At 38.5% G+C, this 21,450-nt stretch overlaps 1 protein-coding gene across 1 annotated transcript in view; it reads right to left on the bottom strand.

Moving 5' to 3' along the window:
- The window catches only part of NEK11 (NIMA related kinase 11), a 106,236-nt gene that overhangs the window by 31,393 nt on the left and 53,393 nt on the right, over positions 1 to 21,450 (bottom strand). Inside the window, exons 11-12 of the mRNA XM_085311857.1 lie at positions 20,682 to 20,775; positions 19,646 to 19,784 (exon numbers count right to left, since the gene is read on the bottom strand). Of these exons, the coding sequence (XP_085167983.1) occupies positions 19,646 to 19,784; positions 20,682 to 20,775 (233 nt within the window). The remainder of the gene's footprint in view (positions 1 to 19,645; positions 19,785 to 20,681; positions 20,776 to 21,450) is intronic.

Below are 21,450 nucleotides of genomic sequence, written 5' to 3'. Positions count from 1 at the left end.
TAAGATGGCTTGAGGCCTGACTGCACCTGACTGAACAAACTCTCCTTTTTCAAAAAAAAGAAAAAAAAAAAGAAAAAAAAGTGCTTTCAAAAGAACTTAGTCATGCATTCAATTTTAAGCATAGACTGTGGTCTTACTGATGGCTATCTGAAGAAATAACCAGGATCCCCATTTTTCTAGATGGAAAACTGTAATGCAAAGACTTGCCCAAGGGAGACAGAGGTTGGGGAGAGAAACGGCGTGAGAGCTGCCGAAAGCCTGGCTCAGCTACCAACAGCCTGAAGCATTCGTGGAGAGAGAGATTCAGGGAGAGCTAATCCCCTTGCTTTCCTTTTAGGYAATCCCTTACTGAGTTACCATCAAGGTAATTTACAGCCAGGTCTAGGTACGAGGTTTTTATGCTGTCATGGTTTTCGAAAAGAAAAAGGTTGATAACCTTCTTTGGTTTATTACAAGAAATGTTATTTGAAGAAAAAAAGCAGCATAATATTCAGTTGGAATAAATCTTTATAGTCTTAACTTTAGCTAGTACTGATTTCTCCTGTTCTTCCTGATTAAGGCTACGTCTTTAAAGAAATACAGACTGACTTATTTTAAATATTCCTGCTTTGAAATAAAATAAATTCAAACAACATATCATTAAAAATTAGAAACACTTCATAGCTTTTTTTAATTGTTTCATAAGGATAAAAAATATAAGCACTTAAACAAGGGAATACAGTTCAAATTCATTAAAAGATGTTCTTGGAGTCTGGCAAGGGGAACCCGTCTAATCTGTTAGGAAAGAGTACTCGGGGAAAAAGTAAAAATGTATTTTTTCTGCAGCATTATGTGGTTGAGGCCCTGCTGATGAAATATTCTCTCTACTRTCTGCTCTCTCTAAAGTATTTTCAYAAACACTTCCACTTGTTTTATAAAGTTGATTCACCTCCAAAATGCTGACATGTTTTCACGCAGATTTTTCTATTTTAAGATATTTTTGCAAGCTGAATAACAGCACTRTGCTGCACTGACACAATTGCTCATCCTTCCTTTTTCTGTTTTTCATCTTTCTTAGTTTCAAATAAAAGATCAATACGTGGGCTTCCAGGAAGACCAAAACAAAACCAAAAACTTTTTCCCACAAAAGAAAGCATCTATTACGGTGTTTAAGTTCTTCAAAGTGTCACTTGACAAAAAAGTCTAACCCTTCATCTTAAAAAAAAAAAAAAAAAAAAAAAAGCACAGAAAAAAACACCTTACAAATCATTCTCTTTTTATCATGGAAGAACACTACTCAGTGAAGATATGCCTCCTTTTCTCTTCCAGATTGAGTGAGCACTAGTTTTTCTCTCTTTCAAGGAGGTTATTATTTTTGTGATTATTATAATTTTATTAAGTTCTTCTGTATTATATCTGTGCATATATATGTATTCACATACATATGAATCAGCCTATTTATTATATTCTGATGCAAACATCATACTAGTGTTTTCTGAGTTGTCTTCTCCTCCCACATTCTACTTTAGTTTACTGTCATGAAAAACACAACCGTCCCCTCACCAGTCAAAYAAGGTATCAAAACCAGTCTTGATACATAAGATCAAAACATCCACTCTGGCTTCAGCATAGCCCTATAGCTTGCGAACAGCCCACGAGTAGGCAGGTTTTTGCACAAACCTGCTGATGTCTCAGAATTACGGGACGCCGACACYGGTCGCATCCTGGCTGCTCCACGCCAGCTCTCACATCCTTTTCAGAACTGCCCACTTTACCATTTGCGAAATTGTTTTGACCTATATTCATGGATGGCCAGATAATCCAAGTTCAGTAATACAATTTAAATGCTAGTTCAGACACTGAAAAGAGATCAAGACACAAATGTTTACTGGCCTCAGTTCAGAAACTATTCCAAGTGACATTTCTGAAAGAAATCAGTATGTCCAGTAGACTGGAGCTTGTGAGCTAGCCATAATGTAAAAACAAGAATAAATGGTTTCTCTATATTATTATATGCTACCAAAAAAAGAAAAAAGAAAAAAATAGGCTGTCTTTAAAGATTCTTTTTTTTTTTTGAGAAGTATCTTTAAAGAAATGACCTTCAAAATATCAGCAAATTAACTTAGTATATATCATTTCATATAAGAGTTCCYTGAGCCCTACTAAAGAGAGTCAGTTCCCAGTTGTCCACACACTACAGATGCAGAGGCATAGCTCTGGCTCTCTGCAGAGCTAATTTGGGTACAGAACAGCTTATTTAGCTGAGRCTCAGGATCAGCCTGATTTAAAGAAAAAATTAGTTGGCTTTAGCACAGCAGATATCATGAGTCATTGCAGCAAGCTGTATCCAAGCTGGCCACACACTGAACCTGCTTGAACATCCTGGCGCTGTGCAGGACTGCTCCACCATGAGAGACACTAAAGAAACAGCAGCAACTGACTCACTTCCACTAGACCAGGCACTAACAGACAGAGCAAAATCCAAGTTCACTCTTTGATAACCACTTGGTTGTCTCGACACTTCAGTGCAGCACAGATAACTTGAGTCCAGCTGTTTTGTTTTTTTTTTTTTTTTTGGTAAGCCAGGGTATCTCCAGATGAGGCTGGGTTCTATATGGAGCCACCTCCTCATCTGCAGTGCATCCTCCAGCATGATTGCTACCTAAGTTTTCCCATTGTCCCAAATACTTCATTTCCACTAGTCGGGTGCTGGAGAGCTCACTGTGGCCACRGTCTCCTGAATATTCTTAGTGCAGTTCCACTTCTCAGCAATGTAGCATGGAAGAAATATCCTCAGTTTGTGGTTTTACAAGAGTAAAGTTTTCACTAAAATGTTGCTCTTTGGGCTAGGTCTCTTGGACTCTTGTTTACTCACCTTTGCATAGCCTAGCAGGGACTCCAAGGCTAAAACCTTCATTCTGATCTCTACTTTGCATAAAATAGAAATGAACTCCTTTTGTGCCTGGAAGTTATTTTGGTAAAATAAAGTGGTGCTAGYGAGGTTAATGTCCAGCTTTCCACACTGAAAGAGAAAACAGAACTTCTACTGCAGGACCCAGAATATCCTCTCTCGTTGTTTCAGCAGCTGGACTGGGAGAAAAATGGTGATGTATTTAAGAAGTCCACTGGACTTATTGCCCAAGCACAAAACTACCCAAATCACTAGATTCTTTGCATGCAGCAAAGTCGCTCTGTGCTGCCTACATGTGGTAGGTAGGTTGAGACTTGACCTTCACAGATCCCTGGAAAAGAAARGTTGTGGTAACATCCAACATAAGGTTTTCTAATACTGGGCCACCTGGCTAAAMGTGATGCCAGGTGTTATTGTAATAAAGTTGTCCCTCAGCTGCCTGTTCCCCTTTACTGCTCTTTCTGCACCCTCTCACCCTGCAGACTGTAGGCCTGCTCTCTGAAAATACATTGCATTTTATCCAGCTTTGCATATCTCACTAGGGTCAGTCACGGTACCTTTTATTTGCTTACAAAGCACTTTGTTCAAACAAACCAAGATAYTGTTTACAAATTGCTAGGCTCTCTAGGTGTATCATTGAGAGACTTGATATTTTTAAGGCGTATTAGATATTCAAAAGAAAAAAAACCTACAAATAATAACATTTATCTTTACACTTCTTTCCATATATACCACAATGCTAACAGTGGAAGCAGGGATAAAAAATGAGCTATCTAAAATAATCATAAAAGCACAGTTATTTCCCAAGAAGATAAGCTATGCATAAAACAAAAGAATGTAATACTTGTAATATTTTGCTTAATCTACCATAAGCTTTTTCCAGGTAGCATGGTATCTTGGTGACAACAATAGTTTCTTCCAATGAGACRAAAATACTTTGATAAATATCTTTAATTTTCTCTTGCCTTCAAGTCATATTTATAATTAGTATATGRAAGCAGCATTCTAAAATACCACTGCATGTAGGAGCCAAGGAAAAAGTTTAGTTTATTTTTTTAAAAAAGGAGAAGGAAAAATGAAACAGAACTGTATGATGTACATTCATTTTCACCACTTGTATTCACAACAACCAAGTCACMCTTGACTCTTAAGGATTATGTACTTTTTTATTCTCACAACTTTACTGTGTCTCTGGAAAGGGCTAGATTTTTACCATTTGTCACCTCCCAGTCCTAASGAGAAAGCTTGTTCATAGTTCTGCATACCTGCACTACTCGTTCCTGAAGCACTACAAACACCAAAGCGAGGAGCAAATCGTTCAGCTACTTTGACAAAGATGTACTGTCACAAGATAAAATGCATTCTTAAAGTTAGGGCGGCCTGAACAAAAGCACTGAGAAGCAATGCTATGCAGCAGCAGTTAYGGGCTATCACACACTGCCACAGAGTCCCCCCAAAATTAAGGAGGGGCAGAACACACAAGTTCACACTGTTTCCCTTGCAAAGGTGGCTACAGGAGCCKGGTACAGGCTGGGAACTGAGGCAAGAGCAGTGTAAAGCCCTCTCCCGCCTTCTGAGTCTGCACTGTGCTGGGTTGCAAGCAGCCCACGGGCAGGACCTGATCGGGAAAGCGTGTCCTTTTCTGGCTGCAGAAACTCGTCAGAGAATTCCAGTTTGRTTCATAATGCAGTATCAGAACACAGCTCAAAAGACATCTTCTCACCCACTGGTAACTTGGAAAGCACCGGTAAACACAATGTAAAGATTTTGTGAAGGTATAGCAATCTGCAACTGAATAAATGTTGCAACTGATACAGAAGCAGATAATATGACCTAAAAGATAGAGGCTGAGGCAAGGAAGGAACTGTTTCAAACTGTTTCAAACAYTGACAGGTCTTTTCTCATCCTCATTAACTAATGAGCCTTACACCTGAGGTGACCCAGTAGTATTTCATAGCACTTCAAACCTGAAGCTCCGTTCTTTTCTTTAAGCCTGTTTGAAATCTAACACACTCATTTTACATTACATGACTTGCAACTCTATTTTATTCTGAAATGGGTTAGCATAGGAAGTGGAGCTCACATCCAGTTACCTGTACTGTCACCGCTTCATCCTGAGGATATAATTGTATCTCATCCAGATCCTTCTCCCCTAAATTAGTTTCTTAAGGGTAGAACTCTTAAAACTTGTTAATCAAAATCTGTTCTGATTCAGTGTCTATAAAAAATGTATTTGTTGATATGCATCCCCAAGATCCTGATGCTCAACATATACAGATAGTTTTGTAAAAGTAGGTATTACATATTGGATTGAGGCCAGTGGAGGCCCCCAAGCTGGGCACGAGGCTGGAGCACTTGGCGTACAAGAAGATGCTGAGAGAGCTGTGTCTGGTCAGTCTTAAGAAGACAAGGCAAAGGGGAAACATTATTGCTGTCCACAACTACCTGATCAGAGGAGAGAAGGAAGACGAATGCAAACTCTTCTCAGAGGTGCATGGCAATAGCAGGAGAGGCAACGAACACAAGCTAGAACACGGTAAAATCGAATTAGGTGTCAGGAAAAATATTTTTACCTTGAGGGTGGTCAAATGCTGGAACAGGGGCTCAGAGAGGCTGTGATCCAAGCAGACCTGCTCTGAGCAGGAGGTTGCACTAGATGACCTCCAGAGGTCCTTTCCAACCTGAWCTACTCTGTGATTGTGTGATTACCTGATGCTCCATAGATCAGTTCTTTAGAATTACCCCTAATATGTTTGTGTGTGTGCATATTTAACATGTACAGTTACAAGCTGAGCAGAAATAYGCCTGTTTCTCTATGTCCCTGCAAAATACTCATGTTCTCAGAAATCACTGGCAAAAAGAGATGGTGAACAGAGCTGGCCAACACTCTTCAGAACAGTGCATCAGTTATCACARGGGTTGTTTCAAGGGAGAAAATAGAAAGGCTTGCAGCTACATAATTAGGAGAGAGGATTGAAATGCACAGATATRCTTCCCTGTGCTACATAATCCTGAATAAAAAATTCCAGATGATSGTTCCCTCCACAGTCCAGGTCAATACTCACATGATTAGGCAAAAGCAAGACAACTCCAACACTATAATTTAAATTCCCACAGACTGGCTTCTTTCTGGGGTAGGACAAAAACTTAAACTTTAAAAGTTACCATCAAACAGAATTGACATCCTTTGGTCAGCTTCAAATGATATATGCATTATTCAGCTATGAAACTTCATTTTTCAAAAGGTCAAAGGAAGCTTTTGTCTGGCTATTCTAAACTTAAAAAGACCCCAGGAGAGCATAGTTTAAGAAATGAACTAAGGGACCCAACTGAACTTTTGTGTCTATGAATGTCTTGTGCCAGCCTTTCRCCTAAGCCCCAAAGGACCAAGCACTCATTAAAAGAAGCCCATTCTGACATGGCTGTATACAGCACAGCCATGAAGAAAATGGTTTGTTCTAAAGRAGAACTAGAAATACAGCAATAGTTAAACACTGTTGTTTCACAATCTTGTTTTTAGCATTATAAAAAGGTAAAAAGCTTTGATATACTTGTGGGCTTTACTGAGTGATGATTTAATGATTGTGAAACATCTAGGAAAAATGGAGATGAAGATGTAAATCAGAGTAGCATTATGGGGTCTTCCGTGATTTGATGTTAGAAATGAAAAAAATTATTCAAAATGTTTTTACAAGAAAAAATTTGCTTCTTTATCCAAAAAAGAGATTTCCAAGAAAAACCCTCTATTTCAAAGATACTATTCTTTTCAGACCTCCCACCCCCTGGTATTTTATCGATATGTTTATAGGGAGAGCCTGAGAGGAGGAAAGGAAGAGGTTTTGAGTAACTAGAAATAATAATCACACTAAAAAGGAGCTGTTAACAAAAAAGAACTGCAAGAGCCATCATCACATGTTTTTTCCTAAGGTTTTCTCTTTTTTTTTCCTTTTTTTCTGGGGGGAGGGTGGGGTCCTCATTTTCTAATTATTTTCTATACAGAATGGGGATCTCTGGTAGGCAGTGGCACTGAAGATGTCATGCTGCTTTTCAAGCATAGCTTGAAGTTTCCCAAATCTTCTAAAGGTCTTCTAAACATTCAGAAATCCTCGTGCTACTAATGGGAGGAAGAAGAGAAAGACCAACACAAGCACGAAGTCAGTAGCAGAGAGTGTTTGGAAGCCGTCTCCTCTATGCACGAAGAGACACCGTTACTTCAAAGGTTGCCCTAATATTTGCATAGTGTGCAGCAGGAACACAGCAAGGGCTATCATTAAAGGGAAATGGACCACAAAAACCACTTTAAAACATCAGTCTAAAACTCCCTTAGCCCTTCAATGATTTTAAACTTTTTGATTAGCCAAAGCATACTTTCAAATAAAATCTCTGTATTCCTGCTTTATTTAGCAGAGATTGCCTGATATTTTTTCCTTCTCAGTTTGATGGCAATGCTGGCAAGGAGAGAGTCAACGTGCTAATGAAAAGCCCCTGCACGTTAGGGAAGTCAAAATCCTTTCCTCTGGATTCTGTTCAGCTATGCTTTTTTCAAGACATAAAATGAGGATATTTTCATGGCCAGAACTTACTGAAAGAGTCAAAAGTGAATGGAGCGGTTCAGATCCAAACTTTGTGTGAGCAGTTCGGTGGCTGTGACAGTCTGGACATAGCAAAGGTAAATGTAAAATACATTTAATTGGGATATGAACAGTAAAAAAGTTGTATTTTAGACCTATACAAAAACAAGTAAATGACTGCAGCAAAGCAAATCTAGGAACAACCAAGCACTGAGAGGTTAAACAGCTAGATGTATTTAACAGGTGCAAATCAATGTATGTGCTAGATCTCAGGGGCACGCTCTGCTTAGCAGCTGAAATGGCAGGAGAATGTAAACTAAGCTCTTTTATTCGTGTCACCTTCTCACTTCCCCCCAGCTACTTGTCTGACAGTCACAAGGACTAAAGGCTAAGCAGGTAGGAACTGCACACTAATTCAGTATTTACATCTCCTGAGCAAATTCTTTCCCACTTGGAATTGGCTCCAGCTTTTGATGTCACCATTTGTTCAAGCTCCCCAGAAATGTTGCTTAGTTTGGTAAGTGAGCTACAAAGCTGTTTTGGAGGGGAAATACTTATTCAGTGTTTCTCCATATCACCCTGCTCACTGATGCTCTGTTTGTGAGTAGATGTCCGGTGTGCTTTTACGTACATTGGTTTAACCTTGGGTCTAYACTGCAGCGTAAAGTTACACTGACAGTATGTAGAACAGATCTGCAATCAAAACTCAGATCTAAGGAAGCTATAAAACACTAAATGGTGTAAATACCTGCAACAGAATCTGTATCTTTACCAAAAAAAATGATACACTAATTTTGGCACTTTTGCGTTTAACTGCTTCCCAAATTCATACGGTCTTTTGTAAATGCTCCATAACATGGTGCTTTGGCACAAGTGAAGGGACTCCCGGGACAGGTTTTAAAAAGAATCAGCCAGAACCATTTTAACTCTCATCATTGATTAAGGTTAAATGTTGAGGTAGGCCCTATTTATCAATGCCAAACTGAATCAATATGAAAAATACCTCAGAAAAAAAAGTACCGGCTTTCAGAGTAACATATTTTGCTATCCACACAGTTTCAAAGTGTTTGGCTTTTTTATACAAGTCTACATTTATTTCCTTCTGCCAGCTTCCCTCAGAACAGCTGTAGGAGCAAGACTTTTGTAATAAGCTGTGAATTTTTGTGAAGCCATGAAAAGATTTATGTAGCTAGGCATACTGAGTAGTACTTCACTTTGGCAAAGGACTCCTGGTGGGTATATGAGTAGAGTTCAATTCCTGATGGATAGAAAGGCCTCAGCTTCTCAATAAAAATAATTGCTCTCAAATAAGCTGAAGCATTTAATTAAAAAGTTGAAGATAATGGACAACGCAATTCTTCACAGAAGCTTCTAATTACTTTAAACACAAACTATTCTGAAACTTCACAAAATTCCCAAGGATATTTGTAGATCTAGGGCTGCCCTCATAGAAGAAAGATTTAAATTGGAGCTATAAGCAAAGCAGGATTTCAGCTCTCCAAAGGCAATACTTTTAGGGAAGAACTCCTTACATGAGAAGAATAACATTTCAGGCAATAAAAAAAATCCACTGACTCATTTTYCTCCTCATAACTAAAACTCACAAATTTTGTTTAGCCTTATTTCTGCTATAATAAACCAGATTTATTATTCTCCCTTTAACTGAATTTTGGGCAAAGTGAGATCGCAGTATGAAAGTGGGAAAGAAAAGCAACAGTCAGATAAGCAGAGCCAGCAGGCAAGCTGCCGGTGTGCCTAGTCCCTGAAACCTGGCAGAGTCTCAGGACTTTTGGTACCCGAGGTGCAAAGAGCAAGTGAAGGACTGTTAACTGCAAATGCCAGACTAAAGGAAACTCTTACTCAGCAGGTATCCCAGAGCGTCTTTTCAGCAAGGAGCAACTTGGGGAATATACCTTATGGTCCTGGAAATATTCCTGCTTTTAACATCGATGTACATCTCTACAGTTACTATGTTATTCTTGTGTGTTATTCTACTCACTTAATAAAAGTTATGTATGTATGTTCCTTATCTATTGAAGTTACAGCAATATAAATCTGTGTGCATGAATCACTCATCAAGAACTGACTTGCTGTGACTCCAGGAGGTATGTTAGTCATATCTGAGATGAGTTTGCTGCATTACTTTTATCCTGCTTGGACAATTTGGCTAGCCCAGCTACCTGTGGTTCTCCAAGCAGCTATTGTATAATAAGTTGCCATCTTTCTCTCTGCAAATCTGATTCCTGGCAGAAGCTCAATCACATCTTAATGTTCAGCTCAGAAAAAAGCTGTTTCCTTTACACTGGGACTACTGAAGTTTTATTGGTTTTGCACAAAGTAGGGTCACCTCAGGAAAGAGGGAATCACTGCATAACCCACAAAAGAAATCACCGCAACTTTAACGTCTCCATTGAAACAAGGCCTTCTGGTTACAAAGGATATTATAACAGTACAGAAAAGTGCTTAATGATTATAAACATTATTCTGTTACATTTCGACTTGTCAGAATGAAAAACAAAAGAAGACATACAATTTTCCTGAAAGCCTTTGAGCTGTATGATTGCCTGTGTGATCACATTTTGGAGAATTACTCAGTTTCCCAATCAGTATGCATCAATACTGTTTGACAGTCACAATGCAAAATGTGCATGTGTAGAGATGCTTAAAAATGTGTTGAGAAACCCTAGAGGCTTTTAACCTTTTAAAATTTAAAAACACTTTGAAAATCATTCAACAAAGCTTATAAAATAACAGAGTGAGGGAAAAAAACATTTTAGAGTGCGTGAGCATTTGCAATTTGAGATTCAGCTGAACTTTACCTACTTGAAATTCATAACAATAAACCCATAGCTTACAATTAGCAATGGAAATACAGAAATAATGTAAGCAATTATTGTAATATACATAACAATTTTGGAGTTATAATGAAATCAGGGGGTTGCCAGATGTAACATATTGCAACATATTAAATTAAGGAATTTAAATGTTATAGTGTTTAAAATGTTATAATCTTTGGAGCATACAAAAACAAAAAGGAATAGAATATAAACCAGAAAGACTACTCAGATAGAACTAACTGATAGAAAAAGGTGGAAAAAAACTTTCTAAAGTTACTACACAATGGAAAACAGTKAAGAAACGAAGTTCAATATAGATTATTACTAAACATTTACAGTGAGAAGATTCCTGTTCTGTTAGAATAGTCTCTACACTCAGGGGTCAGCTAAGTGAGGGGGAAAAGGGGGTAAGATTTATTTTCAGCTCCTAGTTCCCATAACTCAGGCAGGGACTAGAACTCTCCGGGAGACGGGGCAGAGGAATCAATCTTTATCTTCCTCCATGACATCAGGCTCCAGARGAACAGCTCGTCTCTGGCTGCTGCTTTACTTGTAGCTCTAGTCCAGTTTCATCTGTATTTAAGAGTTCCTCAAGAAAGACGAGCTTAGATACATGCTAAAGTTAAGTCTTTATTTAAAGTACTTTGCAGAAGTATAGAGCCCTGTGACTCCCACAGGAGTAAACTTCATGGAAGAAGGAAAAATACACTCTAGTGTCTCTTCACAGAGCCATTGCTTCTGCACCCCACTTACACAGTACGGTTCATGAACAAAAATGCAGTTACATCAGCTTAAATCAGCAATAAGTCAGTTGAATTATTACGGACTACCACTAGTATAACAGCTGAGAAAAAAAAAAAAAAAAAAAAAGAGAGAGAGAGAGAGGAAAAAAAATGTCCTTAAGAGTAATTTTCTAATATGTAATATGCCTCTTTAATTCACATGCCTTTAATTTTTGCCATCTTTTTCTGTACAAAGAACCTGAATATACCATATTGTTAGCTTAAGCTATTTTGCTCCTAAGTTGACCCCTTCCTACACACAAGTATGTCTAGTAAGAGCAGAGGAGTAGTTTATGCAGAGCTAGTGCTCTTGTGAAAAGGAGATGAAATGAAATGGATTCATCAGGAATGGATTCTTGGATTCATTCAAGTGAAGCCCCATGTAGTAATGTACTGGYAACCCAATAACTCTAACTCAAACTACAGTAGCTTATTGGTGGCCCTTAAGCCCTGGGTTCTTCTRCTCTGTTGTCTTTTTCATTCCAGTCTCTCACGTGCTGCAGTTAAGACAAGTCCTAAGAAATACAGGTGCATTTGCATACAGAATTTCTTAAATATTTTTTTTCAAAAAAAGAAAACAAAAAAAACCCATAAAACCCCCTGCCCAACTCTTGCTTAGCCTGTCTTATCAGCTAGGATGCTGACACAAATATAAAGCTGTAATTCTAGCCACAAATGYAAGTGCGTGGCTTTAAGATCTCATTGTTCCATCCATTTCTATCCCCACTTAGTTAAGCCAACTTGCTGTACCAATGACATGATAAAACAGATGCAGCCTGACAAGTCTAGAAATTAAACATTGAGCTATTGCAAAGCAATGCCAGAAAAGCACTGCAAGTCCTGTACAATGCCTGAAACCAGAATATATTGGGAATACACTGGCTAWGTTCCATATTTGCTAAAAACCCACAGCTCCATTTACCTCTTCCTTCTACCCAGTTAGATTAACTCTGTTGAAGYTGACAAAATTATGTATCTGGGATAGTAGGGAGGCAGAGCTTTAACACACCTTGCATACTTTTTATTTGTCTATAATCTTTGACAATCTATTAGTTGCTATGATCCAGAGTAAACCTAAATTGTTGTCAGATAAGGATCTATATCCTCTACCCACAAAAAGGCAGGAATGAAATAGTAAGGCTACATCTCTCAAGGTACTAGCTCTCTAACTGCAGCTTAGTAAACTMATTCTTTCTGAAGTCCAGGATTTCATGCATTTTAACTTGTCCCTTTTAAAACAACTCCAAACCCTCTAGATAATCCTGACCTCCTCRCTGCTGCAATATTGTTCAGGGAAAACATCTGCACAACCTTAACTCTAAACAAATCAACTGATGCTTTTTTCTTTTGCAAAGCAGTTTCTTTGCTTTGTACTACAGAAGCACTATAAGGAGAAGTACATTACAACTGTCATCTTTGCAGCAYGGGAGGAAGCTTTGCTGGTAGGATAACGTTATACTCTTCAGATAAAATTGACTCCAGTTGACTTCCCTCAAAACCAATGGGGCTATTAATGCATATGCTAAAGGAATTAACAGCTATTAGATTACAGCTTGTTGAATTTAATATTCCTTATGGCCCCTGTAAAAAAAATCGCATTTCTATAGTGGAAATAGCTTTAAATCCAGTATCTTTCAACTGTGAAAAACTGATCCAAACCAGAAGGATAAAAGAAGATGGTAAGGAAATGTAGTTTTCATTGCATCTGTAATTGTACTCAGCTATCTGGAAGTACTTCTAGATACAGTTTATGATTTTGTAGCCAATTTCAAGGTAACTTCTGCTGTAGAAATTGAATCAGAAACCTTGAACATTTAGCTATTACAGTTGTGTGACAGGATTATGTCTTGTTCTTCATGCTTTATACCGTTGCAAACATAGAGAGTCTCTACCTAGAGGATTTTTTGGATAGTAAACTCAGGTACYTTAGATATTCCACACTGATTTCCCACATGGACAATTACAAGGCATGCTGTGATAAAGATTCTCTGGAGTCCTTCCAAATAAGTCCCCATAACAARTGCTTCCTATTTATTAAATACCTTGGTAAACTTAGAGCCAGTAAATAGGAATCAAGCTATGCACAAAGGTAGGAGGAATTATGCTGTAAAATCTGGCTCAATTAGAAGTTATTAAAATCTAAGCAAAAGGAACCGYACACAACATTTAATGGGATGTAGTGACAGAGCTGCAATTTTGCATCCCAGCTCCATGCAGCCACTCAGAAAAGCCCCAGTGATTTAACAGTACTCCAAAACCCATGGGAAAGACRACCTTCAGCATCTGAAACTTCTCTCAAAATCCAGTTCTCTGGTAAAATGGGCATCTGCTCTTCTGATTCCTTTTTCATATAATCAGAAAAGTAGATTATGAGCTCAATAAAGTCAGTTACTAAATGAAGATTTAGTCAGTTACTAAATGAAGATGATCTACAGTACTGTATGAGAAAATAACGTATTACATCATGTTTCCAGTAGCTTTTCAAAAGGAGGCCACATCAGAAGGTAAATTAAACATCTATTGAACCTGCCTAGCTATAACAGCTCCATTCTAGTTGCCTCWGAAAGGTGTTGAATATATTCAGCAATAACATAAAGACTTTGTGTAACTCATGGATAATTTTATCTTTTAAAAGGATAGTTTTTGCCCATGTCTCAGMAAATCATTTTCTCCAGCTGCACTCATTATCATTCATGGAAATAAGCAGTTAAATAGGGCCACTTCCCTTCTCTTTAATAGCAGTCTTTTTCCTCTTCTCCTTAGAAAAGCTGCCTCCTCGTTGCCAGCACTACAACCTAATTTGTCTTGTCCATGTTCTCGTGTAACCACTATTGAAAGTAAAGTACATGCACTCACAAGGTAGCCAGTGATCTCTAGAAAAATGTATATTGGCCTAGCTCACCAAGTCCAAATGGACCTATTTTCTATAAACTGGGTCAAAAGAAATGGGTCAAGAGACACAAAAAAAAMCAAAATGGAGATAGGGAATTCATTGCAAGGCGGCTTTTCTTTCTGATGATAATCAGAGAGAACAAGMGACCTTTATTTTCTAAGTAAGCATTAGTAAAAATAGGAAATATAGATATAAGTTTATCTTAACACATTTTGAATTACCTGTTCCCATTTCATCTCCATTTCTTGCAGAATGTGCTTTTTAATATTCAGAAATGATTAATCAGTCAAAAGAGCTGGAGAAAGGTATTGAAAAAGAAAAACCTCAAATCAAAACAAAGGGAGTTTAGTTATTAATTATTATCAACATTATGTATTGCTTGAAAATAAATGAAATGTACAGATACTCCTACATAATTTTGAACATGCAAATATTTGTATTTAATGCTAATAGTGACTTGGTGTCTCTGAATACACTCTCAGTATAAGATTTATTTTAAATCTCTTACTTTTACTTGGAGAAATTTGAGATGGAAAAGACATGAAGTCAYCTAGTAAAACAAAACTGCTCCCAGCAGTACAACATATTCTGAACTGCTTTGTCCAGCCTAGTTTTAAATTACTTAAAAGATGAAAGTCCMTTATTTCCTGGACAAATAAGGTCTAGACATCAACATTTCTCAATGAATATTAAATTCAGCTATAAAATATTTTTCTRTATCTCCAATCATTGAAATACTCCTTTTAATGCTGGTTCCCAATGAACAAAACTGGAAAATGTAATGCAGACTAAAGCTGTTGCATAAAATAATTTCAAATGAGTACAGTTGTTTTTCCTTGGTTTATAATATTTAGGAAAATTTATCTATCTGATGAATGGAGCAGTGCTTTAATTAGCTGAAACACTGCAGTCTGCAGTAAGAACATATACCRCTTTAACAATACAATCAATATACCACTCCAGCCATTTACTTACTATGGTTAATAATAAGAGTCTTCTGAGCAGCCTGTTCTTTACAAGATCAGGGAGCATTTCTCACTCCAAATTGTATGAGAAAAGATGCAAAATTTCTTTTCTTTTTCTTTTTTTTTTTTTTTTAACCCTCACTAACTGCAAGGAACACTACCTACTCTGCTGCCCCAGGACTTTTCWCCACACTGCACATCTTCAAAGTGATTAGCTTGGCTGAAAAAATCCTCTGCAAGAGTACAAAATGCAGCTAAGTCTAGAAACAGGAGAGACAAAGTCTCAGAACTTGAAGACCTACAGGTATTTCTTAATATCCAGTGCACCTGCCCGCCTGCCCTACCACCACTGCGTGCCCACAGGACAGTCCACGCTTGCACGACTATGAATTCTCCTAAACATATAKGCTAACGTTTGGAGAAAGGGGACAGGGTTTCCCTGCGAGTCCAAGAGCACTGCAGAGTGCCCGAGCATTTCCCACAGGCTTTGCGGAGGCTGGGAAGGGTGCGGGAGCTACCGGAGAGCCGGGCCGCCCCAGGAGCTCCACTCCACCACGCATGGCACCGTGCAAGCTGCGACGTGTTACCAAAGCAAAGAAGGACCAGGACATTATAGYAGCATACTCTGACTGACCCTGAGAACTGGAATAACAAAAATGGGGAAAAATGAAGTACAGAGTCATGACTTAAGGCATTAAAACCAAAAAAAWTCATTGCCACTTGGGAGATAATAACGTGGGAGCATCTTAAGGCAGGCAGGCTCAGGTAAGCTGTGAGTGGTTAGTGTTAAAGCACATCAAAAATACAGAAGTAATCTTAGGAGGCATTAGGAGRTATCAGCAGTTAACAGAGGAAAGTATTAGTGTTGGGGCATAMGCTACTAATGAAACTTTATATGAAATACTATATCAATTTCATGTCACTCACGCCCAAACACAGTGAAATAAAACGAGAGCAGTCTCAGAGACTAATCAGGTAGATCATTTTAAGACAAGACTGGAGASTCTACCTAATGAGTGGAGTCAAGCAAAGCTTGCCTTGTTTAACTTGGAAAAAAGGTTGACTAAGGGATATTGCTGCTGCCTGTGAAAACATGAGACTAAACAGAGGAAGGAAAAGAGCTACGTGTGCTGCAGGGCAACGTGCTTCAAAGACAGGGGGTACGAAACAGCCAGAAGCAAATCTAGGCCAGAAACAAGAAGGTTCATACACACTGCAAGATTTGGGTCCAGGAACGACTTTCTGTAGCGAGAGGCAGCAGCCTTGCAGGGCATCAAAGCCAGGCTGCACAAGCTCCCGGAAAAGGGCAGTCAGTACGGCGGGAGGCAGAGGGCAGCCCCACTTTGGACTCAGAGGCCACATCCAAGGTTGCCCTCTTTCCAGCCAGGTGGGTATGTTCTGCGGAAAGCGGTAGGAGTGGGGCCAGCACTTTCTCTCTAGCAGAGCACCAAGAGGAGCCACAAGAGTGGCTGGGGAATACGTGTGCTTAATGCACACCTCCCTCTCTTGGCTCATTAAAGCAAAAATAGCACAACTTACTATTCACATGACTTTTCACTTTCACCCACTCCCAGGTTAAAACTGGATCCTTTTCTTCTTGAGCCTAATCAACGCAAGCACATGCAGTTTTCAAATTGTTTTCTGCCGGTAAAAGCCCACGTTTCTTTGCGCTTCTCCTCCCACTCCCTGCAAAGCTCTCTATTTCCTTCTGAGGTAAGGAGGGTTGTGCGGGATGCGTGTCCAGCATCCCTGAAGCGATCGCGGAGAAACGTGACAGCGTGTCAAGGTGCAGGGGAGATCACAAGCCAGCCAAGCTTAGCAGGTGATATCTGAACAGTTAGATTAAGGGCCAGACSGAATCAGTCCCACAAGGCTCAGACTGCTCAGCAGCATCCCTCGTTTCTCCAAGGAAGGAAGACATCTACATAATGCAGCTGGGGGACATGGTAAGGAACGCAATGTTGAAGAAGTAAATGAATTTTGTTGTTTAAAAGTAGTGTTCACACTGGCCACAGCATTTCTCCTGTAGTAAGAGTCTGTGTAATAATCAGATTATTTAAGTTTCTGAAGTCATTGTAAAACCTGCGAAAAGTCTGAACAAAACCGAGATACAACACAATGAATTAATCTCACCATCAAAAGCATAGGGCTCCCTTAGGTCTCTTTTGTACTTTGGAAAAGAAAGCTGCTTGAGGACTAACAAACTGGTCAACTATTTGTGACTTTAGGTAACTCTTTCATATGTCCCTTAAGTGTACTAAGGTGATAATTGGAGTGAAAAAACAATCAGAAGATCATTGCTGATTGTATAAYGTAAATATGGAAAGAATTTTAGACTTGTCTATAGCAGTTAATTGTTTCGGCATTACCGAAACCTGCCCACCATGCAGCCCAAAATCCTAAACTCTCACGGCGTTTTTCAGTTAGGTAACTTTCACTGCCTTGTTTTTGCCAGCTTTCAGCATGTTTACCTACTACTTCTGAAACTGCATCAAGTTACAACACTTTTTAAAAAAATTTGTTAAAACTAAATCTTGACCTTTTATTTGATACTATCTCCTCCACTCCTATATAACTGCGTTTCACGATACTGCAGCTTATTTTCAATGAAAGCACGGTGTGAAGTGTTTTGATCTCCACTCCTAGCCTTACCCTTTTGAGGGCCTGGTCTTTCAGCTCTCCAGGCTCTTAATATTTTTCCCCTATTTACGTTACAAATTTTCCAAGATCTGGAGGACATAAGCCAAAGAGAGTATGAACTTGCCTCCCTACCTGCCGTGGTAGGCACAATACCCCTGGCTGCTCCCCAGCCAGCTTTTTCCCATTCCTGAGAGGATTTTTTGGGTCCGACCTGATGTAACTAACTCTGAGGTTGCTGCTGCTGAGCCTCCTCGGCAGTCAGGAACAGCCTCTCCCTCCTGTCTGTTTTTCCGCCTCCTCCACTGCTGTTAGTTATTAGCTGTAACTGGGCAGCTGCTTAGGGCGGTACGCAGAGCCTAACTTCTTCTGCTAACCTCGTATGGGTTAGCAAGGTCTGTTAACATGGAACACACAAGTTTATAAAAGCTTTTTAYAGCCTTCCTTCTAGTTTCTGGGGGAGGGGGGCGTCTGTCCTATAATCTGTTGATCCAAAAGCAAATTCTATTGAAAATGAATAGCTGGAACTGTTCCTGCATTTTCAAGTACAAAGACTCCATTAATAACTTAATAATTAGACAGGTTAATTAATTAATAATTAGACATTCATACTTGAACTGAACTGTGTAAAAAAGTAATATGAACACTGAGGAGAGTAAGTAACAGCTTTGACACGAATGTCAGGAATGGAAAGATAATCATAAAACAATAAAGAGAAACCATGTAATTTCTCTTGCCTATCTATAAGTTATTTTACTCATGAACCCATGGCTTCATTGTCAATGAATCTGACAAAAGCAATATCATTAAATCCACATTCAGCTTTGTACAACGGACAGGCCAAATCAGATGTAAGTGCATCTGATTGCCTTCAGAGTTCATTAACTCGTTAAGCACTAATGACAAAAGAGACATCAGTTTCTTTCCTTTTTTGTGTGTTGTTCTGTTTCTATTTAGGTATCTTGGTACGCTTCCCCCAGCACACCTCCCACCTACATCTACTGTTTTCTCTTGGTCAGCTACTTGCAGTGTCCTCCCCCCRGGATGTACTTTCTAGCAGCTCCCTTCTCTCCTACACAGATCATCCTTCCTTATACTGTGAAAGCAAGCCAATCACTCAGACATAAATGAGACTACACTGAAAGGAAAAAAATAACGCTATTAAAAAAACACCACCATCACCACGAACCAATTTTGATGCCTTTGATTTAATGATGTAACCCTTCACAGGCATGCCTAAACTAAGATCAATGGCCGGAGAGCTTAGAGGAAAGCAGTTTAAGTATTTAAAAGTGTTCTACGACATCTTTGCAAGACTTCAATCTGATCAAAAATCTTTCACCAAAAGAGTGCTTACACAGTAATTCTTAAATATTTTAAAACATGAGAGTGCTCTAAAACATTATAGAAACAGAAGATACATTTGTACTATCAAAAATATTTTCCTTAATTTCCTTAATTAGGAAGCACATTATTTTTATAATCTGACACATTTGTAAAAGCTTGACTTTTTGATTATTTGTTCACCTGTCTACAGAAAAGTATATGTTATACATAGTATTTCATATCTTCAAGACAGTGGCTAAGCATTTCAGGACAAAACAGATAAGCATGGTTTAAAGCATTTTCATCTGCTTCTCACATTCATTATGTATAATAAAAATGGTATCAAGGTATAKTAAGGGCAAACGCTCCATTTTTTGGTACTCCTTTTTCTACTGGAGAGATAATTTAGGAGATACTTTCCTAACACCAGCTGTTTCACGTGCGCAAAGGTTAAAGCTGTCCCCTCCTCCCTCAGCACCTCATTTGGAGAAGGTGGTTTCACCTCCTTGGATGGTGCCAGGTCATTCAGACTCTGCAAACACAGACTGCCCTGCCATGTAGCTCCACTGATATCCATCCACCYAGATTATTTTCCTCTTCTCTTTGCATATCTTTGGACAACTTCACAAACCTGACTACTTTTTATCCTGCAGTTCCTTCACCATAGATTAACTACCAAGGACAAAATTAAATCTTGCTTTGATATAGGAGGTTTCATTTCAACATCATATTTCAAGTTCTTACCATGCTCCATAATTTCAGACATGCAGAGCTGACCTGATGTCTCGTTTCCACATGGTTCATCATGTCCCGTGGATACCCAGTCCTGTGTAATGACTGGCTGAGAATGAATTAGGGGRGTTGAAGTCTGTTCACCAGATTCCTTAGTTGAAGCAGCATGGATAAACAGGTACAGTTAGAGCTTTCAGTAAGGCAACAATATAATTGCTATCCTGATCTATACAACTGCTGGGACTTGCAGCAAGCAAATACTTAAAAAAAAAAAAAACAAAAAAAACAAACTTTTTTTATTGCAAGTAAATACTTCTTTAAAATTCTTTTTTTCTCATAATGATCCACAGTGACTCAGCTATAAATAAGAAAGGATTTAACATGACTGTTTCTCCAGAGACAATGGGAAGGAGGAACTGAAGTGCATAAAAGAGTTGGAAAACAAAGCATTAAAAAAACAAAAACTCACTATTTCTGTGCTGCTTTCACCGACTATTTCCAAACTGACATTGCTGTTTGTGAAAAGCCGTAACACTAGGGTTGAACGGGCCTATCCTCTGTCACATACTGCTTAAAAGCAAATGACAGCTAACACTGGCAGTCACTCCAAGACTTTCTTCTTACTAAATAGCCAGTTAGAATGTTAATATTCTAAATTAATCAAAGGAGAAGAATGAGCAGCCATGCCAAAGTATGGTATTTAAGCAATTATAGTTCTGAACTTACCCAGAAAACAAATGTATTTTGAACTCTAATATCAGATAGGTCAGTAAGTATAACACTTCACAGAGCAGGTTTGGATTTAAGAAGGACTTAAAAAAGGAAAATTATGCCATGTATGAAGAATTTGTTGAACCTTATCTTAGTAATGGAACACACTTTCTCTCAGCAGAGACCTAGGTTCTGTTAAGCAGTCTAGACTTCAGTGCATACCCCAATTATTAATCTCAGGGCAGGACTGCACCTCTAAAGAAAGTATGTGGAAAACAGAAAAGTGGTGTACACTAAATGTGCAAATATGACTTCCAAAACAACAGCCCATGCTTACGTGCAGGACGTTGACATTCAACTGCTGAAAGTTACGGGACCTGAACTCTTGCATTCTTTTGATATTTTCTTGATATTTTTCTTCTGCCAGCTGTCTGTAAATGCAGATTACTTGTATTTAGGACATGATGTTACAAACTGTACAGAGGGATTTTCTCAAAGTACATAGGAAAAGAAAACTCCGTAACAAACAGAATTCAGGTCTCGTTTACAAACAGCTTCATATATACCTTTCACAATTGGTACAATATAGCTGAAAAATAGCAAATTATCAGTCCTAGGCTCTTTTGCTCCCTCCAAAGATCTAAAAATACTTTGAACCAGATTTCACCACATTGGCGAGGAAACTCTAGGCAGAAGAAAGGCACACAAAACATTTGCACGTTGTTTCCTACACAAGGCTACTTAAGCCAAGTGCTACATTAAGCAAGTCTTGCAGCTCCCTGCCCATCAGTGCCTACTTGATTTTTTTTCTTTTTTYAAGATTCAGGACTGAGAATAAGATTTGGAGAGTAATATGCTGCCTTTCTATTACAGGATATATCTAATTTTGTTGCTGGGGAAAAAAACATGAAAATCTAAATTGGAATTAATGACATTTAAGGAAGAGAAAAAATTAAAAGCAAGMTAAAATATCCTACAATTACTATTACTTCCTAATCTCTACCCATAAAAAAGTATGGGAAAAATGGGCTTCCTATTTATAAATTTCAAATAAGTTTAAAAATTGGCCAATTAAGCGTATTATTGAAAACATCATGCAGAAAAGA

This window comes from Rhea americana, unplaced genomic scaffold (assembly GCF_003343005.1).
Source record: "Rhea americana isolate MKP2758 unplaced genomic scaffold, rheAme1 scaffold_35, whole genome shotgun sequence".
Lineage (NCBI taxonomy): Eukaryota > Metazoa > Chordata > Aves > Rheiformes > Rheidae > Rhea > Rhea americana.
The sequence above is the reverse complement of the archived record's forward strand: the minus strand, read 5'-3'. Positions and strand labels throughout refer to the sequence as shown.